The 14490-nt window shown below is 46.8% G+C and overlaps 1 protein-coding gene across 1 annotated transcript in view; it reads left to right on the forward strand.

Annotated features, from left to right (window-relative positions):
* The first annotated feature begins 1932 nt into the window (after positions 1 to 1932).
* Positions 1933 to 14490, forward strand: part of fgf10b (fibroblast growth factor 10b) — a 19027-nt gene continuing 6469 nt past the window's right edge. Inside the window, exons 1-3 of the mRNA XM_063194213.1 lie at positions 1933 to 1942; positions 7295 to 7379; positions 7747 to 8021. Coding sequence (XP_063050283.1) covers positions 1933 to 1942; positions 7295 to 7379; positions 7747 to 8021 — 370 coding nt within the window. The remainder of the gene's footprint in view (positions 1943 to 7294; positions 7380 to 7746; positions 8022 to 14490) is intronic.

Consider the following 14490-nt stretch of genomic DNA (forward strand, 5'->3'; position numbering starts at 1 on the left):
ATCTGATTTGCTGAGTTGCACCCCAATTTGTACATTCAGCAAAAAAAGAAAATGACCAAGAAAAAAGAAAACCTTTGGTGATTTTTGGTGATTTCCTTTCACTCAGAGAGACATGTGACTGTGGGACTGACACTCAGTCACATATTCCACCATTCTCAGTTGCACAGCCCTCATGGGAACATTGTAGGGGGTGCTCTCTTAATGTGGACCTGGGAGAGGAAGACACCAGAGACAGATCAATAAAGATAAAATAACAACTCAATCCCCAGATCACACAAGAGAGATAACAACTCGGCCACCCCACCCCAACCCCAAATCTCTCTTATATTGCTCGGAGAGAGAGAGAGAGAGAGAGAGAGAGAGAGAGAGAGAGAGAGAGAGAGAGAGAGAGAGAGAGAGAGAGAGAGACAGAGAGAGAGACAGAGAGAGAGAGAGAGAGAGAGAGAGAGAGAGAGAGAGGCTTGCAAAAGTGACCACTTCCTTTTTGTTTTTTTTGCACCTACAAAGTGAAATACCTGAGGTCGGTGCATGGATCTTGTAAGACACATGACCTAAAACAAAGGCAACCAAATAGAAACTTTCCAGAATGTGTATTGTTCCCCCTCTTTTCCCCGCCCCTCTCTCTCTCTCTCTCTCTCTCTCTCTCTCTCTCTCTCTCTCTCTCTCTCTCTCTGTGTGTGTGTGTGTGTGTGTGTGTGTGTGTGTGTGTGTGTGTGTGTGTGTGTGTGTGTGTGTGTGTGTGTGTGTGTGTGTGTGTGTGTGTGTGTGTGTGTGTGTGTGTGTGTGTGAAAATGCCTGAATATTTGCCAAATATTTTCCTACTGTACATCTTTCATACTGAACAGATGTGTAGTCTCAAGAAGAGCCATCTTCAGCGTATGAAAGGGAAAGGTTTTTAAAAAATCAAAGGCCTGATATTGTGATATTTTTAAAACATTTATAATTTTTTGTCATTTGAGGCTATGTTTCTTCACACAATGAAGGTGATTTTTGTCCACAAAAAAAAGCAAAAAAGATGCAAACCCTGCTATAAAACAAAGAAGATGGTTAGATGGTTATTAGAGACTATTGCCATGGTAAAAACATTGGTAACAGGCAATTGTTTTTATCCCAATTCCCATGGTGAATAATACACTCACGAAAGCTGAATAAGATACACATTTAACAGGTTACTTATATGTACTGTAGACAAAGACAGATAACATCCCTTAGAATGGTTATTGGACAGTGTTGGGCAAGTTACTCAAGTAGTAGTAGAGCCTGCTATATTTAAAATGTAAGGCATTACACTACTTTTGCATTACTTTAGTTACTCTCGCCAAAATAACTTAATATGGATCGTGCAATTTACAGTGTAAATCAAGCTCATGAGTCATGACTATTTCACTATCCAAGAGGTGTTACAGCAGCATGCAGGCTAAAAACTACCAGGTTCAGGAATAGCTTCTTTCTGATCCACCACACTGAACACCATAAAATTACAGTAATTAAATACTTTTGTAACGAGTTACTCCCAACACTGTTATTGTAGTATTGCCATTCGAAATACATTGGAAAAGGGAAGCTATTTATTCATTATATTAGATAGATAGAGTATTACACTTCCCTTAGAATTGAACTGGCTAGTATTGCAATGGCAAAAACTTTGGAATGGCCAATGATGTATTTCTTCTCCCCTTCCGTTCTCCTAATTCGTAATGGCGAATGTGCTCAAGATGACAAAGAAGATAGATATCCCACTATATCCACTGGAGTGGAAAGTACTGCAATGACAAAAACATTGGAAATGGGCAATTGTTTGGTCTTTTCCTCTTCCTAGCTCCTAATTCTCATGGCGAATGCGCTCAAGACAGATAGCTGTGGGTGCACGGGTATGCCACAAGAGGAAGTGGAGATTAGATAACAGTGTTTGTGCAGGAGCAGATAAGAGATATGAACTTAGGTAAGACTGCTGACGAGGCAACACAAGCAACTCAGCTCTTTTTGTCAAAGAAAAGAAGTGCATCCATTTAAAGAAAAAAAAAACACAGGACTGTGAGAAATAAATCCAAGGAAGAAAAAAGGAAAAAAAAACATTTTTTTCTCTTTTTCTTTGACATATCTTTGCCAGCATGTCTTGCACTGAGGATGGAGAATATGTCAGCCTTGAGATCACAGACGTAGCAGTAGCATTGCCAAACTAACTCGCTTGTCACTAGTTTGCACATCACCAACAGGGGTGCTGTCCGTCCCGATTCATCTTTTACAATTCATGGCTGCGATCGTGCTCAAAAATGTGTCCAAGCCCATGACATGTCCCCATGCAGTCCAACTGCAAGCACCGAGCAACAGAGTATCAGAAGCAGTCCTGCTGACAGCTTTGACCGGGAACAGGACAAAGCCACCTGAATGCCCCCCAAAACCACTCATTACATACAATGTAATGGGGACACAAGTCTGGGCCCCTCCACTCCCTAGGCTCGGGACGACTAACCTTTTTGCCCCCCTGTCAGTTTTCTTGATCAGAAGCCATCAGTGGATCAGCCGTAAGCTGACTGGCCGTTGGAAAGAGGCCATGTTTCAACATGAGCCTCACAGGCAAGAGGTCTGACGAGTGAAACGCTAAACCGTATTACTGGATTAAAATGCAGCCAAGAGGAGAGCAGAGCAGAGCAGAGGAGAGGAGAGGAGAGGAGTGGAGTGGAGAGGAGAAGAGAGGAGCGGAGAGGAGAGTAGGGGAGGGGAGAGGAGAGGAGAGGAGAGGAGTGGAGTGGAGTGGAGAGGAGAGGAGAGGAGTAGTGTGGAGTGGAGAAGAGAGGAGAGGAGATGAGAGGAGTGGAGAGGAGAGGAGGGGAGGGGAGAGGAGAGGAGAGGAGAGGAGTGGAGAGGAGTGGAGTGGAGAGGAGAGGAGAGGAGAGGAGAGGAGGGAGAGGAGAGGAGAGAAGAAGAGAGGAGAGGAGAGGAGAGGAGACAGGAGAGGAGGGGAGAGGAGAGAGGAGGGGAGAGGAGACAGGAGAGGAGAGGAGAGGAGAGGAGAGGAGAGGAGAGGAGAGGAGAGGAGGGGAGAGGAGAGGAGAGGAGGGGAGAGTAGAAGAGAGGAGAGGAGAAGAGGGGAGAGGAGAGGAGAGGAGGGGAGAGGATGAGAAAAGACAGCACAGGAGGGGAGAGGAGGCTCACCAACATCCTGGCAACTGCCAACAGCTACAGCTCTAAAGTCCTATGTCTGTTTAGCTAGTGTTATTTTAATTACAGAAGGGTACTTTGTGGAGGGTAAATTAATGCTTTTGGGGTTTTAATCTCATTTCAGGTCATTCAGGTTGAACTTATATTTGAACTTTTCTTTACTGTTACTACAACACAAAAACAGTGCATGAAATGAAATAAATTTAGTTTTTTGGCTCACAGTAAAAAAATAAAACAAAAGGGAGAGGAGAGGAGAGGGGAGGAGAGGAGAGGAGAGGAGAGGAGAGGAGATGAGGAAGAGGAGAGGAGAGGAGAGGAGTGGAGTGGAGAGGAGAGGAGTGGAGTGGTGTGGAGAGGAGAGGAGAGGAGAGGAGTGGAGTGGAGAGGAAAGGAGAGGAGGAGAGGAGAAGAGAGGTGAAGAGAGGAGAGGAGAGGTGAAGAGAGGAGAGGAGAGGAGAGGAGAGGAGAGGAGGAGAAGAGAGGGGAGGAAAGGGGAGGGGAGGAGAGGAGAGGAGGAGAGGAGAGGAGAGGGAGGAGAAGGGAAGAGAGGGGAAGAGAGGAGAGGAGAGGAGAGGAACGGGGAGAGGAGAGGAGAGGAGAGGAGAGGAGAGGAGGGGAGAGTAGAAGAGAGGAGAGGAGAAGAGGGGAGAGGAGAGGAGAGGATGAGAAAAGACAGCACAGGAGGGGAGAGGAGGCTCACCAACATCCTGGCAACTGCCAACAGCTACAGCTCTAAAGTCCTATGTCTGTTTAGCTAGTGTTATTTTAATTACAGAAGGGTACTTTGTGGAGGGTAAATTAATGCTTTTGGGGTTTTAATCTCATTTCAGGTCATTCAGGTTGAACTTATATTTGAACTTTTCTTTACTGTTACTACAACACAAAAACAGTACATGAAATGAAATAAATTTTGTTTTTTGGCTCACAGTAAAAAAATAAAACAAAACAAAACAAAACAAAACAAAACAAAACAAAACAAAACAAAACAAAACAAAACAAAACAAAACAAAACAAAACAAAACAAAACAAAACAATGGGGTGGGTGTTTTTTTTTTTTACTTATGAGTGTAAATTTGATAGATGATTGAGTTGAAATCTCCCGTGATGGGTTTATGAGTTTATGGAAGAATGGAAATGAACAGCAATAAAACTGGGCAGCCGTGGTGTAATGGCAACGGAGTTGGACTAAAGATCCCAGGGTTGCAGCTTCAATTTCTTAAAAATCCCTTCCTCCCTCCTTGGCTGAAGTGCTCTTGAGCAAGGCACCTATGGACTGGAACCAATACCCTAGGTAAAAGTGCCAGCTAAGTATAATATTAATAATAATAGGCTAATAAAAACTCATCAGCCTCACTATCTGGCCGACAATTCTTGACAAGAAATCAGGAAACCTGAGCCAGCTCTCTTCTCCCAACCTTTGTAACACGCACAGATATGCCCAGCCCCAGATACACACACATATACACACAGCAGCCCCCCCAGACCCTCCCCTCCCTTCCACAGGGGTCATCTCTGTCAGAGTGACCCGCGGGAAAGGGGGCACGGATCTGTTAGCAGTAGACGATCACCAGAGTAGAGCCTCTATCTCTACCAGAGGGCTGGCCACTGATAACACATCACAGTGGATGCCTGGATGGCTCTGCCCAGAGACCCACCCTGCAGACCCACACAGGGGGCAGTCCTGGGGCATCGCAAACCCCTACTACCCACATGACATCACGAAAATTGAAACATGTTAAAATATAGCTAAATATAACCGTTAAATACTAAACATGGCACGTATATTTTGGGTACCCCAAAACAATGTATTTTGGAAAAATCTGGCAACGCGGTGCAGAGTTGTCAGCATGCCACAGTCCCCCCAATCAGTGCCCACTCTGTGCTTCAGCACCCATGCCCCCATGCACATCCGCCACCACCCCCCAACACACACGCGCACTCTGTAGCCCCACACCCCCACACTTCCAGATTCAAAGTCCCAACAAACAACCCCACGTTCACAGCCCTACAAGACCCTCATACACAGCCCAATACCCCCCAGCTCCCCCGTGCTCATAGCTCCCCCAGTCCTCCACTCCCACACTCCCCAGCCGATAGCCTCTTAGCCCCTTACCATTCTCACAGACCCCCACCCTCCCAGACCCCCGCCGCCCCACAGCCCATAATCACTCTCACACTCCCACACTCCCACACACACACTTCCCCACACCATGCCCACCCCCCCCCCTCCCCGACTGATAGCCTCCTAGTCCCACACCATACTCACGCCCCCCCCCTCCCCGACTGATAGCCTCCTAGTCCCCACACCATGCTCACGCCCCCCCCCTCCCCGACTGATAGCCTCCTAGTCCCCACACCATGCTCACGCCCCCCCCCCCGACAGATAGCCTCCTAGTCCCCACACCATGCTCACGCCACCCCCCAACCCCCCCCCCCCCCGGCTGATAGCCTCCTAGCCCCACTGCAACCCCACACTCGCATCCCCTGCAAGAAAAGGGTGCTGAGCGACATGCTTAGGTGGAGCAAGCCGGGAGTGAATGTGAGAAGGGGAGGGCGTGTATTGACTGACACACAAACACCACTCACTGGATCTCTCTCTCTTCTCCCCTCTCTCTCTCTCTCTCTCTCTCTCTCTCTCTCTCTCTCTCTCTCTCTCTCGCTTGCTATTTCTTCTCCTCTCTCTCTCTCTCTCTCTCTCTCTCTCTCTCTCTCTCTCTCTCTCTCTCTCTCTCTCCCTGCCTCTCTATTCTCTATTGCTCACACAGACACAGACACTCCACACCACCACACACAGTGGGTAACGGGGGACAGAGGGAGGCACAGAAAGAGACAGAGAGAGGGGGGTGAGAAAGAGAGGAAGAGAGGGAGGCAGGGAAGACGACAGGAAAAGTCGGTGGGATAGTGAAGGGAGAGAGGTAGAGGGGAAAACGAAAGAAGGAGAGAAAGAGAGGTTGAGAGAAGAAAAAAAAGAAAGACTGAGAAAGACAGAAGGAGAAAGAATGTGAGAGAGAAACAAGGGAACGTGAGAGACAGAGAGAGAGAGGCAGTGTGAGAGAGAGGGAGAGGAAGAGAGAGAGACGCACAGAGAGGGAGGGAGAGAGAGAGAGAGAGAGAGCGAGAGAGAGAGAGAGAGAGAGAGAGAGAGAGAGAGAGAAACAGGGAGGGAGAGAACTTGAGAGGCAAATGTGTTCATTCACTGCAAGTGAGCTTGGGGGTCACAGAGGCACGCACGCACACTAACACCAATGCGACACATCGGACGTCGGAAAGGAGTGCTGGGACTTTGACGGGCACATAGGGGACCCGTTGTGTCAACAACTTCAACACCCGTGGAGGGCTTTTGATGGAAAACAGAGCACCTATACCATTGCCACTCACACCAACCTGGAGACTTAATTGGGAACTATAGAAGCAAGGAATACAACAAAGGAAGAGTTTTTTTCACTGCACTTCCCACTTGTGCTTTTTGGGGCTTGAGACATCTGCGTTCTTTGCCATCCCGGGTACAAACAGAGGACTGTCAGAAACAAAAGTGAAAGAGGGAAGAAGAAGAAGAGAAGCAGAAGAGGAGAAAACGGACACAAGTGGAAGAAGGAAAAAGAAAAGAGAAGAAGAAGAAGAAGGAGAAGACGAACAATAAGTGGGGGACGCTGGTCTTAAGGATGATTATGATATCTCATTTATGTTTGGATGCTGGAACAATTGAATAGGGAGCTATAACAGCAGTATCAGCAGCACCAGCCACAGCCTGAAGATCAGCTTCTGAGCAGCCAGAGGCTCTCAGGGGGGAGCGGCCACTCAAACGCCCCCTGGATCGCACAGGTCTTTCCCCAGTTCTATCTCTCTGTCTGCCTGCCTGCCTGCCTGCCTCCCTATCTCCCTCCCTGCCTGCCTGCCTGCCTGCATATCAGCCTACCTTGCCTGTGTGATTAGCTTTAACCTCTCCACTGCTACCCCTCTCCAGCCCACTGCCACTCTCCTCTCTCCCTCTCCCCTGCTCGCCTGCCTGCCTATCAGTCTGCCTCGCATGTCTGGTTAACCATACCCACTCCAGTGCAACTGGGTTGCCTGTCCCCTCTCCCTCTCCCTCTCCGTGTCCCCTCTCCCTCTCCCCTGCTTCTCCCCTCCCCAGCATGTCCCATGTTGTGCAGCGCTCGGCAGTCCTCCCAGTACGCCGACTACCATGTGGAGATGGACAGTGAGTGGCGTGTGCCAGGGTAAGGGCCAGGGGAAGGGTACGGGTGTGGGTGCAGGTGCAGGTGCCGGTGCGGGTAAGGGTGCAGTGTCTTCATCCTCATCACTCTTGCTTGTATTCGCCTGTCCCTCCTCCACCACCATCCCATCATCATTATCATCACCATCATCATCATCATCATCATCATCATCATTGTCATCATCATTGTCATCGTCGTCGTCGTTGCGACACTCTCCCTCCCTCGCGCCCCTTGCGCCACCACCTCTCCTGCCCCTGTTGCTGCTGCTGCTGGCACTGCTGCTGCTTGGCTGCCCGACGCCCGCCTACGGTGCCACCGAGCCTCTCACCTCTCTCACCGCCACCGCCACCGCCACCAAAACCAACGCCAGCTCCACCTGCCACGCTGGCTGCGGCCGGGGGCGGCATCATCACCGCCATCATCCTTCCGCTGCTCCATCCTCGTCCTCGCCGCAGGCGCACAACAGCTCGGCGCCAGGTCTGGTAGCGGCGGTGGGCACAGCGGCAGGCGGGCGGCACGTGCGCAGCTACAACCACCTGCAGGGCGACGTGCGGCGCAGGAAGCTCTTCTCCTTCCAGAAGTTCTTCCTGAGGATCGACGAGAGCGGAGCGGTCAACGGCACCAAGAGCAAGGATGACCCCCTCAGTGAGTATACGTTAGACACTTTGTTAAACAGTGAATATATGGCTGAACGTTTATACTATGTGGAAATACTCAGTGAGTGTAGTGCATATGAATAAGCTTATTTGAAGCTTATGTTTCAATGTCCTGCTAATACAGTAGTAGTAGAGTATAGCACTTTTGTGAATAGTGAATTTGATGTTATTATAAATACAGTATAAGTGAAGATCCTAAATAAGTAGGCCCCTTTTTTGAATGGTGATAAATGTGTTTTTCAATGCTTATATGTGAAAATCCCTCTCGGTGAGTAAAGAGATTTTGTGAATATTGAAAACTTTTATGGGAAAAAATTGAAACATTTTAGGTGTTCATTCAGCTCACATCCATGGCTTATGGTAGATGTTGTGGAGACATGTGAGGTCATTTATTGAACATCAATTTATTGAGAATTTCTAGAGTAATGTGTGTGTATATATTTATATTGGAATGCTTTTTCGAAAATAGTATGGGTACTCCTGAACAAGCATGACACAAACTGAGTCAAAATTGAGTTAATAGTGACAAAAAAGAGACCTGGGGATTTTGGGCAGGGGAAAAAAGCTGGGAAATATCTGAAAAAAAAACTGAGTTGCTGTATAAAATGTACAGCTGGTGTTGCTGTATAAAATAAACAGATTTGACTAAGGTTAGACAAAGGTTTAGATTCAGTTTCATAGAGAGCATTGTATGTGCACAGAATTAGAAAGTAGCAAAGTATACTTAGATAAGTCAGGCTCATGCCCCATGACCTCTGTCTTCTGATTGTCTAGTTGGGAACACAAAGTATCCTGTACTATACATCTTTTATCTTCCGGAGACTGAGCCTACACACTTTACATTATTCTCCTTTGGCATGGGCTTTGTGTTAAGGCAGTGGCGTCTTAAGGCTAGAAAAAAAAATGTATTTTGAAGAATGCCCTTGTGCCTTTATTCCACGTAAATCCCATAATCATTCAATCATTTGCCATGTGGAGCCCATGTGTCCATAGCACTGACTGTACACACTTCCTGCTGCTCCGCTCCGCTCCACGCGGCTTGTCTGCTTCTTTGTAATCCAAATTGTCTGCCCTCGCTTTCTTCCCCTTAACTAAGCGTGTCTTCTCGGCCAAGGCTTGTGGTGTAAATTATGCATCGGGCCCGGCTATCTGAGGCGTTATCTGAAGACCTAGTTTGGCGGAGCGTCTATGTATATTTCAAACCCTGCAAAAAAAAAAAAACTGTGTTAGCAGCTGCTTGGATGGTGCTTTTGACTCTTGTCTGGCTGGGACACACAGTTCTGTATACCCCCTTTGCATTCTTCCAAATCACACAAGCGAAGACCTCAGTTAAGAGATAAAATATTTCCCTACTGGAGAGGACTTTAACTAGAACCAGGCCAGACATCCTCCTCTTATCTTTCTTCCTGTCTAAACAATCAACACAATGACTGTAGGGTTTTTTTCTCTTTACGACGGATGGCTGTTAGGGAGACACTAACAGACAGACAGAGCAGCCGTATTTGTCTTAACAGTGTTTTATTCTTCTCAGGAGTAAACACTCAAGATAACAGTATGAAGGGCCCAAAGCCCAAAGGCCTGTAAAAGACCATTTGTTGGGGGGTGCGCAGGGGTTGGGGGGGGGATGTCTCCTTTGAGATAACCAGTGCACTGGCCCGAATAGAACACTGTGGAATGCCAAATGTATCTCAATAATTTTGTTTAACACTTGCATTGTGTTGCTCAACGAGACCTCTAATGCATGTCATCTAATGTTAATGACATCAAGAGATAGACCGGTCATTGTCATGGGTGGAAAAAGCACATCAATTCAAATACTCACACATTGTTCTACTTTGAAAACTAAAACCACACAAAAAGTCTCATAGCCTTCATGCCAAAATGGGTTTATTGTGTAACTTCATATAGGCTAATTGGTGGTCACAACAGAGTAATCCCATTTTGGGTTAAAAGTTATGGGACATTTTGTGTGTGTGTGTTTATAATTATTTTTGTCAAAATATAACAACGCATGAGTATTCAATGTGATTGTGCTTTAGGGGTTACTTTTTCAAATGTTACTTGTGCCAGACAGTTAACAACTCCCAACTCTTTCTCAATTAGAGACACATATTAATTTTCCCTTATCGCTTCAGTTGATCTCTGTAATCTTAACCAGGCAACACATGTTCAAATCAATGCACTGCTAATGGAGGCTACGCATGCTGCACATGTGTGTGTCTGTCTCAATGTGTGTGTGTGTGTGTGTGTGTGTGTGTGTGTGTGTGTGTGTGTGTGTGTGTGTGTGTGTGTGTGTGTGTGTGTGTGTGTGTGTGTGCGTGTGTGCGTGTGTGTCTGTGTGTGTGCGTGTTGTGCGTGTGTGCGCGCATGCCTGTCTGTCTCAGTGTGTGTGTGTTTATGTGAGTGTGTGAGCACGCCGCGCCACAAACATTTTCATGTGGGTGTGAAGGTCCCATATGCCTGACTGAGGCGCCCCGAAAACACATGTGCTCACTTAGGCGGCACTCCATATTTACGGCACGTCTTAATGTCTCTCACGGGTGTTCTCAAACCACCACGTTCAATAAAAGGTGGCAAACGCCAACGCTATACCCTCTGCGCTGCGCTGCGCTGCGCCACGCGTTCCGCAGTGCACCAAAGGCTCGTCACGGCCGACACAGACCCCTTTTATAGACCTTTATTTCGTTTATTGCCTTCAATATTCCTCTGAGGGCCGGCGTGGTGAGAATAAAACAGAGCTGTAATAATGTTTTGTTAATGTGTCGAGAGCACGGTCTCTAGTTAAATCCAATCAACACATTTCTTGAGGAGTGGAATGGAAAAAAAAGGCTGAAAAATGCACATAATGGCAACAAATGAATGTGGTGTGACGCATTCATTACACAGCTTTAATACCTAATGAAGTATAAAGCACAGTTAAGACAGAAATGATTTGACTCTTTAACACACCATTACACGTTTTATATGTGAAACAAGGTCAAATATCAAATTGCGACCCCCACAAAGCCGTTGAACCTGCTTGCACGGTGTACCGTTGGTCGCTAGCTTATGGATGTGTGTGTGTGTGCATGGGAGACTGACAGAGGGGTGCAAAAGGGTCAGTTGTCCTGGGCCCAGGAGGGGAGGAGGGGGTGCTTAAATTGGATGCTTATAGTCTCATTACATTGTATGCATTGGGTGGCGGGGCCCATTCAGATGACTTTGTCTTCGGCCCAGTCAAAGCTGTCAGCGGCCCCTGTGTGTATGAATGAATGGGGAGGTCGACTAAGCGAGGAGCCTCTTTTATGAACGGTGTGTTTTGAGTGTTATTGTCTTTACATCAAAGCTATAGCAGCTCGTCCGAGATCAATAATGTGTGGACACAAAGGTGTAACCTCAGGGCATAGGGCAGACCGCCATTACATTATGCCATCATATCCAGTGTGTTTGTAAAGTGATACTGCAATAGAGGGGGGGGGGGGAAGCCTGTTCTCCTCAGGCTAAACATGATTTAAAAAAAAGAAATACTCTTTTTTTAAGTCTTTGAAGTCCCTTAACATGACATCACGCTGGAGGAAGAGAGAGGGGGGAATAAAGACGCTCGAGACAAAGTGAGACAAAGGAAGGATCAGACCTTGTGAGGTGACAGCCGTGACAATGTCAGCGGACCGAAACACGGACAAGGTGCCAACAATGGCAGAAATCAACAGAGTTTGTGTGTGTGCGTGTGTGCATGTGCGTGTGTGTGTGTGAGAGTGTGTGTGTGTGTGTGCGTGTGTGTGTGTGTGTGTGTGTGTGTGTGTGTGTGTGTGTGTGTGTGTGTGTGTGTGTGTCTGTGTGAGTGTATGTGGCATGATGTGTCTATGTGTGAGTGTGTGTGTGAGTGTGTGTGTGTGTGTGTGTGTGTGTGTGTGTGGGTGTGTGGCCTGTATGACTAACTGAGTGTCAGTGTATGTGGATGTGTGCTTGTCTTAGTTTATGAGTGTGTGTGTGTGTGTGTGTGTGTGTGTGTGTGTGTGTGTGTGTGTGTGTGTGTGTGTGTGTGTGTGTGTGTGTTTGTGTGTGTATGTGTGTGTTTGTGTGTGTGTGTGTGGCCTGTATGACTAACTGAGTGTATGTGGATGTGTGCTTGTCTTAGTGTGCATGTGTCTCGTCTCAAAGCTATCCGTCACATTTTTCAAATTTTACGTTATGGAGTTTAAGTGTAGCATACAGCACAGAGAAGGAGGAGGAGGAGAAGGAGGAGAGGAGAAGGAATAAGGGGAAGTGGAGGAAGGGGATAAGGAGAGAGGAGGAGGAGGAGGAAGAGGAGGGAAGAGGAGAAGGAGAGAGGAGAAAGCAAGATAAGGCAATTTTATTTGTAGAGCCTGTTTCATACATAAATGCAATTCAATGTGCTGTAGAGAAAGAGAGATGAAGAGGAAGAAGAGGAGAAGGGGAGGAAGAGGAGAAGGAGGAAGAGGAGGGAAGAGGAGGAGGAGAAGGAGGAGGAGGTGGAAAACGAGAAAGAGAGAGGAGAGAGGAAAAGGCAAGACAAGACAAGGCAATTTTATTTGTATAGTGCATTTCATAGATAAAATGCAATTCAATGTGCTGTAGAGAAGGAGGAGGAAAAGGAAAAAGAGGAAGAGGAGGAGGTGGAAGAAGAGGAAGAGGAGGAGGAGAAGGAGGTGGAAGAGGAGAAGGAGAGTGGAGAAGGAGTAGGGAGAGGTGGAGGAAGAGGAGCAGGAGAGAGGAGAAAGAGAGAGGAAGAGGAGGAAGAGATGGAGGAGGAGGAAGAGGAGAAGGTGGAGAAGGAAGAGGAGAACGAGAGAGAGCAAGGAGGAGGTGGAAGGTTAAGCCGAAGCCCAAGAGGTTTGCTCTTGGTGATCTGCATGGCTGCCTCTCAGCGTGGCTGCTGTCTGTTAGGAAGGGACCCCACATCCAGCCACCCACTGATTTACTGGGATGCCAGTGCAAAACTGTCCCACATGGGTTGAAGGCTGCCTGGGGTGTGGGTGGAGGCTAGGGGGGGTCGGGCTGGAGGGTGGTTGGAGTTGGTGGAGATGGGGGTGGAGGCTACACAGCAATAACACCAGTGTTACTTAAACTCTGAAAGAGTTGGAATGAACTCCATTTCAGATAACATTTGGCCCCATGGTGTTAATTTTACTCTTTGGTCTCTGTAACATTTTCAAAGTTGATTCTACTAAATATTATTTACATTATAAACATTGGAATGTGAAAAAGTATTGAACATGGGTGGCACCTGGAACAGAGAGTAATTTGACTCTCCACAGTGTTGTAAATACTCTATTTGGAGTTATATACATTTATTCTAGAACATTAACACTTATAACATGCATTCATTTGTTCGTACTGTGTAGGGGAAGTCAAGTTGGAGGATGGCTGGTGGACGTGCTATCCCACATGGGTTGAAGGCTGCCTGGGGGTGGGGTGGAGAGTCAGGTTTGGAGGGTAGGTGGTGGAGGATGTGTGGGGTCGAGTCGGGAGGTGTGGAGGAGGGTGCTGCTGGGGTGATCTCAGATTTACGAGGTGTGGGGAATGGGGATCCTAATCTTCAGACGTGCAGCAGTGAAACCTTTTTTTTGTTTCCTTGGTGGTGGTAGATATCATATCATTAACACAACACAGCAGAGTGTGACCGAAGTTGAGCAATGTGTTAGAAGAAGGTGCTTTATCTAGCACCAAATGTGTGTAAAGTAGAAGTAAAAGTAAAATATATATATATATTTTTTTAAATCATTAGGCACTCATTAAATAGAGTGGAATAATTAGTGAACAACTACATAATTTCATGTACTAGTGTTGTACTTACTTCATGCGTTTACCTCTACTTCTACTTTATACACCTCTGTTTAGCAGAAGGTGTTAGATTTTGATTACGTCAGTAATACTGAGCAAGACTGTCTGTCAAGTTGGTAGTGTACCCTAGGAGAGCACCCCCTTTGCTTTTTGTGCATTTAGAAATTGGCACTGTACGTCTAATTGAGCACAGCTGATCTAATGCCTACATACATATGGAGTGCTGTGCCCTTGAATAGTCAATAGTGTCAATGGGAGGTCTAGTGCATGCTATACCTTCAGTGGCACACTGTAATAGTCATCGAAAAGTTAAGTAGTGTAGTCTACTATGACATAACACATGGCCTTTAGTAATGCACTACAACTTGATCATTGCCATTCTGGTAACAGCAAATTTATAACACAGTGTCTTAACGGGTTATTTTATTTTATATTTTATTTCACGTTCTAATGCTGTCAGATATCCGGGTGTTACTACGATGGCCCCATGACATTCTGCGCCCTAGGCCAGTCTCTTGTCTGCTCTTCCCTATCACTGGCTCTGATACTGAGGGCGCTTGACCTGACACTAAGCGGCATGACGGCTACTCAGTAAAAAAATGGGGAGTCAAGATTGCAGTGTCAACTTATATAACTCCATATTTATTTACAGAGCATTTACAGTAGTGTGCAGA

Source organism: Engraulis encrasicolus, chromosome 3 (genome assembly GCF_034702125.1).
Source record: "Engraulis encrasicolus isolate BLACKSEA-1 chromosome 3, IST_EnEncr_1.0, whole genome shotgun sequence".
In the NCBI taxonomy this organism is placed as follows: domain Eukaryota; kingdom Metazoa; phylum Chordata; class Actinopteri; order Clupeiformes; family Engraulidae; genus Engraulis; species Engraulis encrasicolus.